The sequence below is a fragment of the Bison bison genome, unplaced genomic scaffold (assembly GCF_000754665.1).
Source record: "Bison bison bison isolate TAMUID 2011002044 unplaced genomic scaffold, Bison_UMD1.0 scf7180017864160, whole genome shotgun sequence".
Taxonomy (NCBI): Eukaryota; Metazoa; Chordata; class Mammalia; order Artiodactyla; family Bovidae; genus Bison; species Bison bison.
This window is the reverse complement of record NW_011494732.1, coordinates 5042149-5062928: the sequence shown is the minus strand read 5'-3', so window position 1 is coordinate 5062928 and position 20780 is coordinate 5042149. Positions and strand designations below refer to the sequence as shown.

The following is a 20780-nucleotide window of genomic DNA, read 5'->3' as shown; positions in this document are numbered from 1 at the left end:
AATGGGTGAACTGTATAGTATGCAAATTCTAGCTCAATAAACCTGTTTTTAACAAGAAGGTATGTTTTAACCCAGCTAATGTTTGTCCCACAGGTGGATAAGGTGGTTCAGATGTTCGAGACCATGTTGACTCGCCACACGACGATGGTGGTGGGGCCCACGGGAGGGGGCAAGTCCGTGGTCATTAACGCTCTGTGTCAGGCCCAGACCAAGTGAGTAATGGTGTCCATGGGGAGGGCTTGGTTGCCAGGGTGGTTTCAGGTGAGATCGGTGGCGTATTACTTGGTCCCACTTTGTTCTCTGATTTCCTGGGAGATTACATTGGTCCCAAATAGCCCCCTTTAAGCCCAGAGCATCTTTTTTTTGGGGGGGGGCATCCCTCAGGGCTTGTGGGATCTTAGTTCCCTGACTAAAGATGGAACCCATGCCCCCTGCAGTGGAAATGTGGAGTCCTAACCACTGAACTACCAGTGAAGTCCCCAAACCAGAGCATCTTAACTTGTTTCATTGCTGATTTAGTTGATATATTTTAGAAGGCAAAACAGTGAGCCTTTTGTCCATCAGGCTGTAAATAGGTTTATTTATGAAATGATTATTTCACCAGCTATCTTATAAGGATGTTTTGAAAATTAGCTTAGGTTGTATTTTCTTGACGTTCAGATTCCTTTAAAGCCAGCCAGGACCCACACCATTATGCAACACTATTATGGTATCAGAGTGGCCAAAAAGAAAGTCACCTCCCTAAATGCCTTGTCATCGCCAGCCTTGCAAGGGCTGTATCTCTTGAAGGAAAAAGTGACCTCACACTCCTAGTATAGAATGTCACAAAGACCTGTGGTGAATCAACCAATACTCTTATACTGAAAATGAGTTTTCTGATTCTCACTTTTCTCCTAAGCAGTCACTTCCCAGGTAGCGCTAGTGGTACAGAACCCATCTGTCAATGCAGGAGACATAAGAGACTCGGGTTTGTTCCCTGGGTCAGGAAGATCCCCTGGAGAAGGACGTAGCAACTCACTCCAGTACTCTTGCCTGGAGAATCCCATGGACAGAGGAGCCTGGTGGGCTGTAGTCCATAGGGTTGCAAAGAGTCCGACACAATTGAAGCGATTTAGCACACATGCAATCCCTACATTGCAGAAAGATTTCAATACATGCTGATGTTCCAGCAAAAATCTAAATCAAGCCTTATAATTGTTGTGACTTTACCAGTTCTAGATAGTCTATAAATCTTTTATAGTTTATAAAATTTTATAAAATGAGTGTGTCATTTCTTCATATTCCTTCTTGTATTTTTCATGAGAAAACCATTGGACCATGGCTTACTGATTGTAAGGATTTTATTCCATAGCCATCCTGTATTTATTCTTTAATTCATTGTTAGATCAGTTATGAAACTATTATATATAGATGTGAGTATCAGTATGCCATTATTATTTTCATTTACTTTGTTAATTATGAACTATGGTTCATGTGAACTTTAGTTTTCTGTGGATGAATTAATCCCCCAGCACCATGGGAGTTTATAGGCATTGTAGTGGGAAATACTCCTACATACCCCTACATATAAGTCTAAGTGATTTATAAAAAAAAGCAACTCAGGGTCTTCCCTGGTGTTTCAAAGGCTTAGACTCCAAGCTGCCAATGCAGGGGGCCCAGGTTCGATCCCTGGGCAGGGAACTAGATCCTCCATGCCTCAACTAAAAGAACCCATATGCTGCAACCAAGACCTGGCGCAGCCAAATAAGTATCTAAAAAATAACAACGCAGAGTGGATGTCATTCTATTAACACAATGCATTGAACATCATGAGTTCAGAGGTTTTATGTTACCCTGATGACTGTTACCTCTTATACAGTAGTTGTGAAATATTTACATAAATGTGCCATATGCATGAATATGTAAATACACAGAGATGAAATACACATGAAGGTGAGCATCTGTTGCTCCCCAAAATCAAAGCCGTGTTATCAGTTCAGACCTCGCTTATATTGGGGCCACATGTCTGGTGAAAGGTGGTTCCCTTGCCTTTGTTAGTCACTTAGTCATGTCTGACTCTTTTTGACCCCATGGACTGTGGTCCACCAGGCTCCCCTGTCCATGGAATTCTGTAGGCAAGAATACTGGAGTGGGTTGCCATTCCCTTCTCCAGGGGATCTTCCACTCGGGTCTCCTGCATTCACAGGCAGATTGTTTACCATCTGAGCCAATAGGAAAGCCCTCCCTTGAGTTTAGTAAAAACCATTAACAGAGAATGGGAAGCCCAAAGCAGGGTTTGGATGGTTTGCATGTTAAATTTTGGATTGGATCCAAAATCTAACCCCCTACATGAGTGGCCTGGATTGTTCTAATGTGTTGAGTCTACCTGAGTCCTGGCTGAGGCTTTTCATTCTATGTAGGCTTGGGCTGGTGACAAAGCTGTATATCCTGAACCCCAAGGCTATGAGTGTCATAGAGCTGTATGGCATCCTGGATCCCACCACCCGAGACTGGACTGATGGGGTGCTGTCCAACATCTTCCGGGAGATCAACAAGCCCACGGATAAGAAGGAGCGAAAGTGAGTATCTGTGTAAGGAGGGAAGATCCTGGGTGGATTTGTAATGAATTAACCAAAACTTACAAGTAAACAGATGATGTGTAGTATTGTAGTTTCATGCTTGGAGGCAGGTAGACTCAGGAGGCTCTGCTCGTGAAGCTCTAGGTACCACTTCAGCACTGTTTCTGTCTTATGTAATTTCTTCTCCTTGACTGTTGGTCCCCAGCTTACCACAGAGGAAGCTGAGGTCCAGGGAAGAGGAGGGAAGAGCTTGCCTCAAGGCCAGGGATGTGAGCTTGGGACATGATGGTTATTTTATTAGGTCAAATCTCTGGACCAAGTAGGGTGCTCTGTCTCATGTTCTGGTTAGAAAACCCTGGGAAAAGATGTTCAACATGAATGGGGAGGTTACACCAAGTTGTGTTAATGGGAAGCCTTCCAGGTGCTATGGCTCACTTTTTTCCGGTTGCCACAGGTATATTTTATTCGATGGTGATGTGGATGCTTTGTGGGTGGAGAACATGAATTCTGTGATGGATGACAACAAGCTGTTGACCCTGGCCAATGGCGAGCGCATTCGGCTTCAAGCACACTGTGCCCTGCTCTTCGAGGCAAGTAGTGATGAAGAATAATTTCAAATAGAAGCCTTTCTTTGAATTACAATTTAAAGTGCTTATTTTTAAAAATTTATTTTATTGAAGTATAGTTGATTTGCAATGTTGTACTGATTTCTGCTGTATAGCAGAGTGGTTCAGTTATGCATTTATATGCATTCTTTTTCATATCATCTTGCATTATGGTCTGAATATAGTTCCCCACACTACACAGTAGGACCTTGCTGCTTATCCATTCTGTATATAATAGTCTGCATCTGCTGACCCCGGCTCTCAGTCCTTCCCTCTCCCTACCCGATCCTCCTTGGCACCCAGAAGTCTATTCTCAGTCTGTTTCTGTTTCATAAATAAATTCACTTGTGTCATATTTTAGACTCCACGTATAACTGATATCATGTGGTATTCGTCTTTCTCTTTCTGACCTATTTCATTTAGTATGATAATCTTCAGGGCCATCCATGTTGCTGCAGATGGCATTATTTCATTCTTTTTATGGCTGAGTCGTATTCCATTGTATGTATGTACCACATCTTCTTTATCCATTCACCTGTTGATGGAAATTGGCATTGTAAATAGTGTTGCAGTGAACACTGGGGTGCATATATCTTTTTGAATTGTAGTTTTGTCCAGATATATTCCCAGGAGTGGGACTGCTATAGATAACACTGAGTTTGTTCATTTCTCCAGGTTGGGGATTTACAGTATGCCTCCCCTGCGACTGTGTCTCGATGTGGAATGGTTTATGTGGATCCTAAAAACTTGAAATATCAACCATACTGGAAAAAATGGGTTAATCAAATACCAAACAAGGTGAAAATTATTTCCAAAATGAACTGACAATCAGTATTGGTGGCTAATTGTATAAACATAACTCAGAGGGATGTTTGTTACTGAAGGCCATGGCCTAGACCTTGACCTGCCTGTGATCTTGAGCACTAAATGTTATCAGTAAGTTGGGTGACAGCATGGAAGACACCCTTATTAGATTTCCAGAAAATTCATAGCAGGTGGGCTAGATAAGTGATTTTGATAGTCTAGACCAGGGGGTGACAAATTTTTTTCTGTGAAAGAGAGTAAATATTTTAGGCTTTGGGGGCCATGTGGTTTCTTTTGCAACGACTCAACCCCACCATTATGGTATGAAAGCAGCCATAGTACATGAATGGGCATTGCTATGTACCAATAAAACTTTATTTACAAAACAGGTGGCAGGCCAGATTTGGCTTATGGACTGTAGTTGGCAGCCCCTCATCCAGCCAAGTCCAGTGGTCGAGAGACTTGTCTCTAGGAGGTGTCTGGCTCCTCCTGTCTTACTCAGTTGGATGAAAACAATGTGTGAAGGACCCAGTTTGTCACAGAATTGAGACTCAGTGGTTTCAGCTGATCTCAAACACTGTGATATGTCATAAAGCTGCTCAGAAATGTGTACCTGTCTTTTTTTTTTTTCTCCAGTGGGTCTTCATTGCTGCTCATGGGCTTTCTCTAGTTGCAGTGAGTGAGGGCTACTCTCTAGTTGCAGTGCAAGGGCTTCTCATTGTGGTGGCTTCTCTTGTGTGGAGTATGGGCTCTCGGGCGCACGGTTTTCACAGTTGCAACTCGTGGGCTCTCGAGCACAGACTCAGTAGTTGTAGTGCACAGGCTTAGTTGCCCTGAGGCATGTGGGATCTTAGTTCCCCAACCAGGGATTGAACCTGCATCCCCTGCACTGGCAGGCAGATTCTTAACCACTGGACCACCAGGGAAGTGCCATGTATTGTCTTAATGGTAGACTTCATTGAAAGATTCAGAGGCAAACGTGACAGTCATGTGAAGGCTATGGCTAGATCACACCCAGGACATCGTGACCATACAGGATGCAGCTCTAGAAGGACCACTGCTGCTGCTGCTGCTAAGTCGCTTCAGTCGTGTCCGACTCTGTTCGACCCCATAGACAGCAGCCCACCAGGCTCCCCCGTCCCTGAGATTCTCCAGGCAAGAACACTGGAGTGGGTTGCCATTTCCTTCTCCAATGCATTAAAGTGAAAAGTGAAAGTGAAGTCGCTCAGTCGTGTCCGACTCCCAGTGAACCCATGGACTGCAGCCTACCAGGCTCCTCTGTCCATGGGATTTTCCAGGCAAGAGTACTGGAGTGGGGTGCCATTGCCTTCTCCAAGAAGGACCACTAGGCCGATGGAAAATTGGAAGCTAGGACGCAATTACCCCAGAGAAGAGAGGAGCAAGGGGAACATGTTAGGACCATTTGAGGCACACTGTCATATGGGAGGGTCTTCCTAGGTGGCCCTAGTGGTAAAGAACCCACCTGCCAAGGCCAGAGACACAAAAGATCCCTGGGTCAGGGAGATCCTCTGGAGGAGGCCATGGCGACCCACTCCAGTATTCTTGCCTGGAGAATCCCATGGACAGAGGAGCCTAGTGGGCTACAGACCATTAGGTCGCAAAGAGTCAGACACGACTGAAGAGACTTGGCATTCATGCATGTCATATGGGTGATGATGCCCATACAAGCGCTTGTGATCATCAATGCCTCTATATGGAGAGGGACCTTCCATTGCTTTATACTCTTTGTTCAATGGCTGTGGCTATGTCACTTAAATTCTTAGATAATCAGCTCTTTGCCTATCAGATGGGACCTTTTATAGCACCTCCCTCCCAGGTGGTGGGATAGATTCTATGGCAGGTTTTGTGATGAAACAGAAGCATATTATAAAGGATAAACTTTTCTACAAATATGTAGGTGAGTTATCAGAGTTTACTCACCTGCTCAATTTCTCATTCATGAGAAAATGTTTCTCATCCCCTCTTTTTACAAGCACAGCTTCCCATGAACTTCTGTTTGAATAAAGGAACCCTTGGGAGTTCCCCAGCAGTCCAGTGGTTAGGACCCAGCACTTTCCCTGCTGAGGGCCCAGGTAGGATCCTTGGTCAGTGAACTAAGATCCTGCAAGCAGCATAGCACAGTCAAAATAATAATAATAATAATAATAATATAATCTGTGATAGAAGAAGCAGACTGAAAATTAAATAGAGGAACCCTTGAGAATGCTTTGAAAGTCTGCTTTTTTATAGATGGAGCAAGGTTATTTAGAGAGCCTGTTTGAGAAATACGTACCATACCTCATTGATGTGATAGTGGAAGGAATAGTGGATGGAAGACAAGGAGAGAAGCTGAAGACAATAGTTCCGCAGACAGACCTGAATATGGTAAGAAACTATCTTTGTTAGCAAAAATAAATTCTTCCTAAAGAGCTTTCAAAAGGGAAGCAAAGACATCAGATGGGTAAGATCTAACCTTGCCGGTTACTGACAAGGGAGACTCAATACTTCTTTTTGTGACCATGAGCAAGACAAGATACTGGGCTCCATCTGCCCAAACCAATATGGTGGGCCATATAATTCCCATCGTTCTGAGATCTGGGGTCCCAGGGTTTGTGACCAGAACTGACTCTTGTGGGGTTGTGTGGAATATATGGGCTGACCCAGGTATTTTCCTATGAACCAGGTAACCCAGTTAGCCAAGATGCTGGATTCGTTACTAGAGGGAGAAATCGAGGAGCCCGATCTTCTGGAGTGCTACTTCTTAGAGGCTCTGTACTGTTCTCTGGGCTCCTGCCTCCTTGAGGATGGAAGGGCTAAATTTGATGAATGTATTAAGCGCATTGCTTCTTTGCCTACTGCTGATACAGAAGGGATATGGGCCAGTCCTGGGGAACTGCCAGGTAGGAACCAAACGTAACCTGTTTTTTTTGCTCAGAATGCTTTTGGCTAGGTTTTTAGAGGACATGACCTTGCTTTTCCACATCTGTGCCTGTGTGGGTTTCCTAGATTGTTTGCTTCTGTAGAAGAATGTGCAGAGCATCTAGTGGAGCCCTCAGGAGAAGTTCAAATGCATAAACTTCAATAGCAGAGGTCTGGGTCTTAGTTGCAGCACATGGGACCTTGAGCTGAAATCTTGAAACTTAGTTGTGGCATGTGGGATCCAGTTCCCTGACCAGGGATTGAACCTGGGCCCCTTGCATTGGGAGTACAGAGCCTTAGCCACTGGACCAGTGGGGAAGTTCTAGTTCCTTTGGGTGGCCTTTGTTGATGAATCTAACCTTTCCCCACCTAGCTTAGGTGCTTGCTTCATTTACTCTGTTTAAGCTCTGTAAAATTTTCATATTGTGCTTGTCTTAATTTCTTCTCCTTTTAGATTCTCTGTTTTTTTTCCTCTAAAATTCCACAGCTAATTCATCTGCTATATTCCTGAGACTTTGCACAGCAGATAATCACATGTGGATCCATAGGTCGTTTGTAGGAAATCATTATATTAAGGTTTAAGTGTTTGCATGAAAAAATGTGCATCCTCAAAGAACCATATATGGTGAAAAGGCTGCATTCTCCAAGAACTATAGATAACACTAGGATCCTTCTTCGTCTGTCTCTTAATGACACTTGAATATGATTGGCAGGGAGACCCAGGTTTTATTCTGTAATCATTACCTGGGCTGTTGTTTTTAAAGCTCAAAGTAAAATGATCATAGGTCTTTCTTCTAGAGAGTCATTGAGCAAATAAAAGATGTTTTAAAAGTCTGTGGTCCTTGCTGGGCATACACACTGAGGAAACCAGAATTGAAAGAGACACATGTACCCCAGTGTTCATTGCAGCACTGTTTACAATAGCTAGGACATGGAAGCAACCTAGATGTCCATCGGCAGATGAATGGAAAAGAAAGTTGTGGTACATATACACAGTGGAATATTACTCAGCCATTAAAAAGAATGCATTTGGATCAGTTCTAATGAGGTGGATGAAACTGGGGCCTATTATACAGAGTGAAGTAAGTCAGAAAGAAAAGCACCAATACAGTATATTAATACATACATATGGAATTTATAAAGATAGTAATGACAACCCTATACGCGAGACAGCAAAAGAGACCCAGATATAAAGAACAGACTTTTGGGACTCTGTGGGAGAAGGTGAGGGTGGGATGATTTGAGAAAATAGCATTGAAACATGTATATTACCATATGTGAAATAGATGACCAGTCCAAGTTCAATGCATGAAACAGGGCACTCAAAGCCAGTGCACTGGGACAACCCAGAGGGATGGGATGGGGAGGGAGGGGGGAGGTGGGTTCAGGATGGGGGACACATGTACATCTGTGGCTGATTCATATCAGTGTATGGCCAAAAGCACCACAATGTTGTAAAGTAATTAGCCTCCAGTTAAAATAAATTAATTAATTTAAAAGTCTTGGGACTTCCCTGGTGGCCCAATGCCTAAGATACCACGCTCCCAACGCAGGGGACCTGGGTTCAATCCCTGGTCAGGGAACTAGATCCCACGTACCGCAACTCAGAGTTCGCATGCAGCAACTGAAGATTCTGCATGCTGCTACTAAGACCTGGAGAAGCCAAGTAAATACATAAATATATATATGTAAAGTCTGGGGTCCTTTGGGGCTAGTTTTCTTGTACTTTTTCAGAACCCCGAGTCCCCTTTCTGGGGGGAGCTTCCCAGTTGTGCCCACCGTGCTGGCTACCTGCCCCTGCAACCCTCACCCCTCACAGAGACGATGCTGATCCCAGCCTGGTCTTTCTCCCTTAGTTTGCCCTCAGCTTGAGAACTTGAAGACAACCTGTAGGCAACCCACTTCCACATGCCTTCTGCACTCAAGTCCAGCCTCTGGGTCCCTTGACCTCTTCCTAGCCCATTGCACTCAGTACTGCTCTGTCTACATCATAGTTACACCTTCCACCCCCCACCCATCGTCAGCTTGTGACTCCTGCCGCATGTGTTCTCAGCTGGCCTCATGGGGACTATCCGCTGCCCTTCCCTGTCTTCCTACCACCTTCTGAACCTTCTAAATCCTTTTCTGCTGCCCTGTTGCTTCAGTCTCTCTTGCCTAAGTTTCCTGGCCCTCTTGCCTAGTCTGAGATAACCCAAGCATGCCTTCTCTGCCTCCCCAGGGTTTGAACGGTACTGAGAAAATCACTCTGAAGACTGAAAGTGAAAGTGTTAGTTGCTCAGTTGTGTCTGACTCTTTGTGACCCTATAGACTGTAGCCAGGCTCCTCTGTCCATGGGGTTCTCCAGGCAAGAATCCTGGAGTGGGTTGCCATTCCCTTCTCCAAGGGTTCTTCCCAACCCAGGGATCAAACTCCTGGCACCTCCATAAATTCAGTCTTGAACTTGAACTCCCTCTCCTATCCCCACGGGGTAATTCATTTCCCTTTTCTCCAAATCTCCACTAGGCCCTCACCCCCATCTCTGCACATGACCTTCCTCCTTCCTTGAACAGGAAAAACCCACACTGTCAGATAGGAATTTTTCCAGCCCCCATCTTCTCCTGCCTCCTTTCTCAGGGACGGGGAGACCCTCCTCTTGGCCAAGCTGAACCTGCCCTGAGCTTTGAGATCTGCCGCCTCCCACCTCCTCAGGCTCCTGTCTTCACCGGTTTTCTCCTCTGTCTTTTATATTTTCCATCTGTCCATCTCTACCAACCCCATCCCACTGGCTCTTTGACATGTTCTAGTAAAGCCTTCCTAATCCTAGCCCCTTCTAGAGATGTCTCTCTGCCTCTTCCCTTTTAAATTATTTGGCTGCACTGGGTCTTAATTGTAGCAGGATCTTTAGTTACGGTGTGTAGGATCTAGTTCCCCAACCAGGGATCGAACCCAGACCCCCTGCATTGGGAGCTCAGATTCTCAGCCACTGGACCACCAGGGAAGTCCCTGCCTCTTCCCTTTTAAAGCCACATGTCCTGAAAGACTGTCCTTGAGCTACTTTCTCCTTCATCCCACTACTTCTCACCCGTCCGCCTCCCCCCTCCCTTCTGCACATCTCCACCCAAACCGCTCCCAGCCAGCGCCTGCTACTTTCTCCTTCATCCCACCACTTCTCACCCGTCCACCTCCCACCTCCCTTCTGCACATCTCCACCCAAACCGCTCCCAGCCGGCGCCTGCAGTGCCTCCTTGTTGTCGGATCTGAGAGCCTCTTCTGGTCTTTGCCTCCCTGACCTTGCCCCAGTTCAGGCATGGTGCTACTTTCTGCCTTCTTAAAAATTCTTCTTCCATCCTGCTCCATTCTGGCCATGCCTGCGCAGTTTCCTTTGTTGAGTCCCCTACCTTGGCCCCTCCCTCATATCAGGATTTGGTCCTAGACCTTCTTTTCACTCTTTGTGTCCTCACTGAGCCCTTTTCACCCTGCTCACAGCTCTGACTCCCAGGCTCTCCTTTCTAAGCCTTCTGGTTTCCCTAGTTTGGTTATATTTAAATCTATCTTTCCTTTCTTTCTTTCTTCTTTTTTCCATCCATCCATATTTATCTCTCTCTATTTACCTATCCCATTGACACAGGAGTCTGGCAGGTCCATGGGGTCACAAAGAGTTGGAATGACTAACAGTTTGGGCTTCTCTGGTGGCTCAGACTGTAAAGAATCCATCTGCAATGCAGGAGATGTGGGTTCAATCCCTGGGTCAGGAAGGTCCCCTGGAGAACAGTATGGCTACAGACTCCAGAATTTTTGCCAGAAATTTTGTCCTCCATGGACAGAGGAGCCTGGTAGGCTACAGTCCATAGGGTTGCAAAGAATCAGACACGACTGAGTGACTAACACTTTCACTTTTCACCTATCCATCCATCCTTCCATCCATTTGTATCTGTGTATCTATGTCTATTTATATTTATTCATCCATCCATCTTTGTCCGTCTCCATCCATCTGTCTGTAGCTGTCAGTTTCTCCAATTAAGTTGCTATCCAGGGAACAAATAGCATTAGTTCGTTCCAAGCATGAGCCAGAGCTGATTCTGTATTTTCATGTCCACAATCAAAACAAAACTGACCACTTTTTATTACAGGTCAGCTTCCAACCTTGTATGACTTTCACTTTGATTCCACACGGAAGAAATGGATACCGTGGAATCAATTAGTTCCAGAGTATGTTCATTCCCGCGAGAGGAAATTTGTTGACATCCTGGGTATGTGAGAAACGAAGCCTCGGTTTAAGCATATGTGGTTCTCATTCTGTGTAGAAGGGTGGAAAATCCCATGGTCCCAGTGGAACTCTAAGTCCCACCCGAGTGCTGGTTGGGAGAAACTGAACGTGAGCCATGGGTTTTGCCAAGAGGGTGGCACTTTGGATTCCTTTTATGTGCCTCTGGACATCTGAAGATGTCTATACCCCTCAGCTCTTTTGCCTGGCAGGTGGATCCTCCCTGCCAGGGAGGGTGGCAGGGCTTGAGGTGGGTAGGATGCTCCTCTGCTTCTGCTCACCTTGCACAGGCTCCCTTCTGCCCCGTAGAGCTGTCTGGGCATGGGGAGGGACGCAGGAAGAAGGGAAAGAGGAATGACTAAGGCAGCATTTTGTAAGAGATGCTGCCTTGAGAAGTAGTGTACTATGGATATTGTGTATTGAGCTGTATTTAACATGCACACCTCTGGCTATTTGGATACCATGGAGGCTCAAGATATTCCATGAAATGAATATCTGATTTTGGTTGGTATAGAGTTCTTATAGAATGAAGCATACATGTTTTCTCAGGAACCAATCAGAATTTAAAACTGTCAGTGTAGGAGTAGCCAGATTTGACTTGAAGGTTTGATACTCTCTTCAGAGGAAGCTGAAAAAAGTCAAAGTCTGTCGCTAAGTCGTGTCCTACTCTTTGAGACCCCATGGACTGTAGCCCCCATGCTGTTCTGTCCATGGGATTTCCCAGGCCCGAATACTCGAGTGGGCTGCCATTGCCTCCTCCAGGGGATCTTCCTGACCCAGGGATCGAAGCCACGTCTCCTGGTTGGCAGGTGGATTCGTTACAACTGAGCCACCTAGGAAGCCCTCAGAGGAAGTTGTTGGTCAGGAAACAAGTCTTGATAAGTGACTTATGCAGCAGAGAACCTGGGAGTTTTCAATATCCTGAGTATAAGTCAGAATTGGATATTGAAACAGTTTGGGTTTTCTACACTCGTATGTGATGATGACACAGCTGTAGAAATGTATCAAACTCCTCAAAATATACACTTAATATTGGAATGAATTTCATGGTCTGTGAATTATACCTCCATAAAGCTATTAGAAACAATCATTAGGGGTAGTGAGCGTCTCCATTTATATGTCTTCAAGGTCACCCCTTGGGTTTTTGCTGATGCTTCTTATGGGATTTGTGGGATCCTGGGAAACTCCAGGCTGCCCAGTGTGCACCTTATTGGTGTTTCTGTGATGCTCTAATTCTTCATACGTTCTCTAGTTCATACAGTGGATACAACCCGTACTACCTGGACACTGGAGCAAATGGTAAAGATTAGGCAACCTGTTCTTTTGGTTGGTGAATCTGGTACCTCCAAGACAGCCACTACCCACAACTTCCTGAAAAACCTGAATGAAGAGACTAATGTAAGTCATTATCTGTATCTATGGACAAATAGCAAATTACCCCAACACAAAGCAGTTCATACAACAAATACTATCTCACAGTTTCTGCAGATCTGGAACCTGGGGGTGGCTTAGCTGGTTGTTCTAGCCCAGGCTCTTTCATGAGATGGCAAGTTTGACTAGGGCTGAGGTCATCGCTGGGGGAATCCTCTTTTGAGATGTTCAGTATCAATTCCCCACCATGTGAACCTCTCCAAGCACCCTGGTATAGTCCTTTATTTTTTCCTGAAGATTATTTATTCCTTTATCTATTTTATGGCTGCACTGGTTTTTTGTTGCTGCACGCAAGCTTTCTCTACTTGTGGCAAGCAGGGGCTGCTTTCTAGTTCAGGTACATGGGCTCCCTCATTGCAGTGGCTCCTCTTGTTGTGGAACACAGGTTTTAGAATGTGCGGGCTCGGTAGTTGCAGTGCATGGGCTTAGTTGCTCCACAGCATGTGGGATCTTAGTTCCCCAACCAGGGATAGAACCTGTGTCCTTTGCATTGGCAGGCAGATTTTTTTTTTCTATTTTTTTAATTAATATTTTTTTAATTAATTTTTTTTTTACTTTACAATATTGTATTGGTTTTGCCATACATCAACATGCATCCGCCACGGGTGTACACGTGTTCCCCATCCTGAACCCCGCTCCCGCCTGCCTCCCCATACCATCCCTCTGGGTCATCCCAGTGCACCATCCCCAAGCTTCCTGTATCCTGCATTGAACCTGGACTGGCAATTCATTTCTTATATGATATTATACATGTTTTAATACCATTCTCCCAAATCATCCCCCCCTCCCTCTCCCACAGAGTCCAAAAGACTGTTCTATACATCTGTGTCTCTTTTGCTGTCTCGCATACAGGGTTGTCATTACCATCTTTCTAAATTCCATATATATATATATATATATAGTGTATATATATATATATATAGTAATGCATATATATATGCATTAGTATACTGTATTGGTGTTTTTCTTTCTGGCTTACTTCACTCTGTATAACCGGCTCCAGTTTCATCCACCTCATTAGAACTGATTCATATTTATTCTTTTTAATGGCTGAGTAATACTCCATTGTGTATATGTAATATGGCTTTCTTATCCATTCATGTGCTGATGGACATCTAGGTTGCTTCCATGTCCTGGCTATTATAAACAGTGCTGCGATGAACATTGGGGTACATGTGTCTCTTTCAATTCTGGTTTCCTTGGTGTGTATGCCCAGCATTGGGATTGCTATGTCGTATGGCAGTTCTATTTCCAGTTTTCTAAGGAATCTCCATACTGTTCTCCATAGTGGCTGTACTAGTTTACATTCTCACCAACTGTAAGAGGGTTCCCTTTTCTCTACATCTTCTCCAGCATTTATTGCTTGTAGACTTTTGGATCGCAGCCATTCTGACTGGTGTGAAATGGTACCTCATTGTGGTTTTGATTTGCATTTCTCTGATAATGAGTGATGTTGTGCATCTTTTCATGTGTTTGTTAGCCATCTGCATGTCTTCTTTGGAGAAATGTCTATTTAGTTCTTTGGCCCATTTTTTGATTGGGTCATTTATTTTTCTGGAATTGAGCTGCAGAAGTTGCTTGTATATTTTTGAGATTAGTTGTTTGTCAGTTGCTTCATGTCCTATTATTTTCTCCCATTCTGAAGGCTGTCTTTTAACCTTGCTTATAGTTTCTTTTGTTGTGCAGAAGCTTTTAATTTTAATCAGATCCCATTTGTTTATTTTTGCTTTTATTTCCAATGTTTTGGGAGGTGGGTCATAGAGGATCCTGCTGTGATGTATGTCTGAGAGTGTTTTGCCTGTGTTCTCCTCTAAGAGTTTTATAGTTTCTGGTCTTATGTTTAGATCTTTAATCCATTTTGAGTTTATTTTTGTGTATGGCATTAGAAAGTGTTCTAGTTTCATTCTTTTACAAGTGGTTGACCAGTTTTCCTAGCACCACTTGTTAAAGAGATTGTCTTTTCTCCTTGTATATTCTTGCCTCCTTTGTCAAAGATAAGGTGTCCATAGGTGCGTGGGTTTATCTCTGGGCTTTCTATTTTGTTCCGTTGATCTATATTTCTTTGTGCCAGTACCATACTGTTTTGATGACTGTGGCTTTGTAGTAGAGCCTGAAGTCAGGCAGGTTGATTCCTCCAGTTCCATTCTTCTTTCTCAAGATTGCTTTGGCTATTCGAGGTTTTTTTGTATTTCCATACAAATTGTGAAATTATTTGTTCTAGCTCTGTGAAAAATACCGTTGTTAGCTTGATAGGGATTGCATTGAATCTGTAGATTGCTTTGGGTAGTATACTCATTTTCACTATATTGATTCTTCCAATCCATGAACATGGTATATTTCTCCATCTATTAGTGTCCTCTTTGATCAGGGTTTTATAGTTTTATATATATAGGTCTTTAGTTTCTTTAGGTAGATATATTCCTAAGTATTTTATTCTTTTCATTGCAATGGTGAATGGAATTGTTTCCTTAATATCTCTTTCTATTTTCTCATTATTAGTGTATAGGAATGCAAAGGATTTCTATGTGTTAATTTTATATCCTTGGCAGGCAGATTCTTAACCACTGCACCTGCTGTTGTTCTCTTGACCTGGCATCTGACTTCCCTCAGAGTGAATGTCCAAGGTAGAAAAGCAGACACGACAATGCTTTGTATGATTCAGGAAACCGCACACCATCACTTTTGCTGCATTTTGTGGATCACAGAGGCACTACTGTGGCCCCCTCTGATGCAACATAGGAGGGGGCTTCACAGGGTGTGGGTACCTGGAGGTGAGGATGATTGGGGGTCATCTTGAAGGCTGGCAGTTACATTCCTCATCACCATTTTGTGGTTTTTCATTTCCTTCCTCCAGTCATATGCCAGACGTGGGAGGGTTTGGGTACTCCGGTGCAAACGACAATGAGCAAAGCTATTAAGGTCCACCATCATTAAGAGGGGACCCTGACATGAGAATGAATCATGCATGGAACGTGATTGTGCAGAACATGCCAGGTGCACCAAGATGTTAGGAAGGAGGGTCCCTGCGTTTCTCCTTTCTGTGCACTCTGAGTGGTCCTACATGGCCCACCTGCTCACCATTGCAGTTCTCCTGGTTTTAAACAATTTTTATTTAACTTTTAAAAATTTGCAGCATGTGGGATCTTTAGTTGTGGCATGTCAGATCTAGTTCCCTGACCAGGGATCCAACTTGGGCCCCCTGCATTGGGAGCTCAGAGTCTTAGCCAGTGGACAATCAGGGAGTGCTAGTACTAAGTCATGTCTGACTCTTTGCGACCCTATGGACTGTAGCCCACCAGGCTCCTCTGTCCATGATATTCTCCAGGCAAGAATAGTGGAGTGGGTTGCCATTTCCTCCTCCAGAAGATCTTCCCGACCCAGGGATCGAACCCGCATCTCTTACTATTGGCAGGGGGGGTCTTTACCACTAGTGCCACCTGGGAGGCCCCATTCCCTACTTAATGTTTTATTACCAAGTAAAGACTCTTATCTCCTCCAAGAAGCTGCCTGTGATTTTCGGGATGTCCAGCTGTCACATACTTGTCCCCAGTCCACGCACTTATTCAGTTCCTTGTTAACGTTGTCCATCTTTGAGGTTCTTGATTCTGATTCTGGCCTTCTGGAACCTCCAACCAGAGAAAAGCTTCCCACTGCTCTCCTCTCTGACTCTTCCTTACACCTGTGCTACATGTGGCAGAGGGACTCCAGGGAATCCTGTGGCCCTCCGGTGTAGGGAGTAGTCAGCCTGGGTTTGTGATGGGCACATAATGGTTGAGGGCAGGATTGGGCCTTGCTGCCCCCAAATGGATGGTCAAGCTCACTCATGTACTGGCGTGCGCAAGCATGGCTATTTAGCTTTAAGAATGCCATTGTGGAGGGCACTTGAGGAGTGTTTACAGCCAGAGGGGCCTACAAGTTTATGGAGTTGGGTAAAGAAAACTTGACTTCAGTAGCCCCACCCCCGCCAGCCTCTGTGTTCCTCTCCACCGAGACTCAGCAGCTGGTGCTCATAGATCCAACAAGGCACAGTTCAGTGGTTAGAACTCCACGCTTTCACTGCGGAGGTTCAATTCTTGGTCAGGGAACTAAAATCTGGCAAGCCTCAAGGTGAGACAAAAAAAGAAAGACACATCCAAACACGTTCACAGTATAGACATGCGTGTTTATTCCCCCATGTTCAGGTCAGCTGCACCTGCATTTGTGGGCACCCAGGAGAAGGGTGTTATCTAAGGCAGTGGTTCTTTTTTATTTATTTATATTTTTGGTTGCACTGGGTCTTTGTTGCTGCGTGCGTGCTTTCTCCAGTTGCGGCAAGCAGGGGCTACTCTCTAGTTGTGATACACAGGCTTCTCATTGTGGTGGCTTCTCTTGTTGCAGAGAAGAGGCTGTTGTAGACTCTTTGTTGTAGGCTCTAGGTACGTGTGCTTAATTGCTCTGAGGCATGTAGGACCTTAGTTCCCTGACCAGGGATCGAACTCATGTTCCCTGTGTTGGCAAGTGGATTCTTACTCACTGGACCCTCAGGAAGTCCCACAGGGTTTCTTAAAGTGTGGTCCCTGGACCTGCAGCATAAGCATCACCTGAAAACTTGCTTAAACTGGGACCTACTGAATCGGAAACTCTCAGGATGGGAACCCATTGGGCTGAGGGGAAGATCCCTCCAGGTGGTTCTAATGCATAATTAAGTATGGGAGCCACTGATCAATGATCTGTCATTAATTGCTCCAAGAAGGGGTGAGGGAGAAACCCCAAGTACACGTGCATGAAAATGTCCACCCCACAGAGGGACCAGGGGCCCTCCCTTACCCTTTTCTCAGCAGTTCCTTCCAAGGACTAATCAGTGGTTGTTTGTGTTCTTTAAAAAAAAATTTTTTTTATTGAAATATAGTTAATTTACAATGTTGTGTTAATTACTGCTATACAGCAAAATGACTCAGTTTTATATACACATATATAGTTTATATGTGTTTATATACATACACATATATACACGTATAGTTTCTTTATATAGGCTTCTCTGGTGGCTCAGACGGTAAAGAACCTGCCAGCAATACAGGAGACTCGGGTTCGATCCCTGGGTCAGAAAGATCCCCTGGAGAAGGGAATGGCAACCCACTCCAGTATTCCTGCCTGGAGAATTCCATGGGCAGAGAAGCCTGGTGGGCTACAGTCCATGGGGTTGCAAAGAGTTGGACATGACTGAACGATTAACAGACAAACACATATATATATATATGTGCACTTTCTTTTTCATACTCTTTTCCACTGTGGTTTAATCGCAGGATATTGAATATAGTTCCCTGTGCTGTGTAGTAGGACTTTGTTCTTTATGCATTCAGTATATACCAGTTTGCATGTTTGTGCTCTCTTTGACTTATTTATTTAGATGTAGCAGGCGTGATAGTAACTTATATTTGAATATTGCTTTGTCATTTTGAAAATGCTTTGATATATTTCATCTCACATGATAAAAATCACTCTGTGAAGTAGTGCAAATAAATATCATTAAAATAATATTTCAGATGAGAAGAAGGAGGCTCTGAAAGCTTAAGCAATGGTTCTGAGGTCGCCTGGTTAGAACTGTGTAGGCCCAGTACCCCCCACCCCGACCAATCCACATTGCTCCCCAGTCCACACTGTTCACCTGGCAACTAGTTATTGCCTCTTACAACCTTTCATAAGGAAAGAGGAATTCTTGCTTTAGCATTAAAATATACAATGAACTTCAGGCTCGTATTGGGTTGCAAAAAAATTAGTTCAGATACCAGTGAATCTGTAAAATAGATGGTAGCTTACAATCAAATATTTCATGTAGGTACCATGAAAAAAGACCGTGTTTTGGAATTATCTCTTTCTGTTTCAGATTGTGTTAATGGTCAGTTTCTCCTCCCGCACCACGTCCATGGATATCCAAAGAAATTTAGAAGCCAATGTGGAAAAACGAACCAAAGACACTTATGGCCCACCCATGGGAAAACGCCTCCTGGTGTTCATGGATGACATGAACATGCCGAAGGTTGGTGAGGCCGAGCGGGTGGGGTGGGGGGGCAGTGGCGGGACTATGTAACGGGTTTGAGTGAACGTGAAAGCATCTGTCTTTTAGTCTTCACAATGTCTGTAGGGCCAGGTTATGGAGAATCAGCTTAGGGGACCATGTGACTGGAGGGACTCTTTCCTTAGATGCATTCCTTAGTTTCTCCAAGGATTAAAGCAGGTAGCAGGCAGCTTCTGAACTATATTCAGTGTATATAGTTCCATGTATGTTTGAGTAAGTGGTTCCAGATGAGCTATACTTTAGATAATAATACTGTTCTCACTCCTGTACACCTGGGGAGCCAGGTGGTACAGTGGTAAAGAGTCTGCCTGCCAGTGCAGTAGATGCAGGAGACGTGGGTTCAATCCCTGGGTCAGGAAGATCCCCTGGACTAGGAAGTGGCAACCCACTCTGGCATTCTTGCCTGGGGAATCCCGTGGAGAGAGGACCCTTACAGGTTACAGCCCATGGGGTCATAAAAGAGTCAGACATGACTGAGTGACATACATGGGAAGTGTAAGGGCAGGCACTTCCTAAGAATTCCTCTAGATTTACCAAAATCTAGATTTTACCAAAATTCCCTAGAGCAAGGGAATGTTCACAGGCACCAGGAGTTTGTTTCTGGGGCTAGAGCCTAAGAGGTGCAAAGTTTTCTTAGTACTGGGATTGAAATTTATTATCATGTCTGCAGAACCATTCCCCCCACCAAAAATGTATCTTCTAGATGGACTGTTTACAAAGCCAGGATCCATGCATCTGTCCGTGGATGCATGCAGGCATCCATCTATCCATGCATCCATCCATCTCTCCGTCCATCCATGCATCTATCCATCTCTCCATCCATCCATGCATCTATCCATCTATCCATGCATCCATCCATCTCTCCGTCCATCCATGCAGGCATCCATCTATCCATGCATCCATCCATCTCTCCGTCCATCCATGCATCCATCCATCTCTCCGTCCATCCATGCATGCATTTATTCACCCATGTTTATACCCATACACACACCCATCTCTCTAGGCATCTATCGATCTATGCATCCAGCCATCCATCCATACACTTGTTCATCCATCCATCCATCCAATTGACATATTTATTGAGCATCTCCTATGGGGACTGGTGCTGTGAAGTGATGAACAAAATATATGTAGTTCCTGCCTTCAGGGAGTTTACAATCTAGAGAGGGACACAGATTTAAAAAAAAAACAACAACCTACAAATGAATATACAGAACTGCAAACTTTGAGAAGCCCAGTGAAACTCAAACCAGAGCACTCTGAGAGGGTGAAAGGAGATGGGATTTAGCTGAAATGAAAGTGTAAGTCGATCAGTCGTGTCCGACTCTTTGTGACTCCAGGGACTATACAGTCCATAGAGTTCTCTAGGCCAGAATACTGGAGTGAGTAGCCTTTCCCTTCTCCAGGGGATTTAGTTGAGATGGTCAGCAAAGGTGTTGCTGGGTTCTGCTTTACAATATCACTGTTCTTCCTTTTCTGTAAAACAATTGAGGTGGATGAATATGGCACACAGCAGCCAATTGCCCTGCTGAAACTGCTCTTGGAAAAAGGCTTCTTGTATGACCGGGGGAAGGAGCTGAACTGTAAAAGCATCCGTGACCTCGGCTTTATTGCTGCGATGGGGAAAGCTGGAGGAGGCCGCAACGAAGTCGATCCAAGATTTACTTCGCTCTTCAGTGTCTTCAACATTCCCTTTCCTTCCGAGGAGTCTTTGCACTTAATTTATTCCTCTATCCTCAAAGGCCACACCTCGGTAACTTTTTTTTTTAACATATACACGAATCTATTCTTTTTCTTTTTCCTTTTATTTTAAAAAAATTTTCTTGACTCATGTATTTTTGACCATGCTGGGTTTTCATCACTGCATGCAGGCTTTCTCTAGTTGCAGTGAGTAGGGTCTTCTATTGTTGAGGAGCATGGGCCCTAGGGTGCATGGGCTTCATCAGCTGCTATGAGGTGTGTGGGGTATTCCTGGACCAGAGATCGAACCTATATTCCTTCATTGGCAGGCAGATTCTTTACCATTGGACCACCAGGGAAGTCCTATTCTTTTTTTTCACCTTCAAACTTTTTTTTTAAATTTTATTTTATTTTTAAACTTTACATAATTGTATTAGTTTTGCCAAATATCAAAATGAATCCATCACAGGTATACATGTGCTCCC

General features: G+C 44.3%; 1 protein-coding gene across 1 annotated transcript in view; it reads left to right on the top strand.

Moving 5' to 3' along the window:
• The window catches only part of DNAH10 (dynein, axonemal, heavy chain 10), a 158629-nt gene that overhangs the window by 76298 nt on the left and 61551 nt on the right, over nt 1-20780 (top strand). The window contains exons 38-47 of the mRNA XM_010841412.1: nt 94-212; nt 2400-2558; nt 3013-3148; nt 3839-3961; nt 6218-6352; nt 6651-6867; nt 10996-11115; nt 12382-12527; nt 18424-18576; nt 20108-20368. Coding sequence (XP_010839714.1) covers nt 94-212; nt 2400-2558; nt 3013-3148; nt 3839-3961; nt 6218-6352; nt 6651-6867; nt 10996-11115; nt 12382-12527; nt 18424-18576; nt 20108-20368 — 1569 coding nt within the window. The remainder of the gene's footprint in view (nt 1-93; nt 213-2399; nt 2559-3012; nt 3149-3838; nt 3962-6217; nt 6353-6650; nt 6868-10995; nt 11116-12381; nt 12528-18423; nt 18577-20107; nt 20369-20780) is intronic.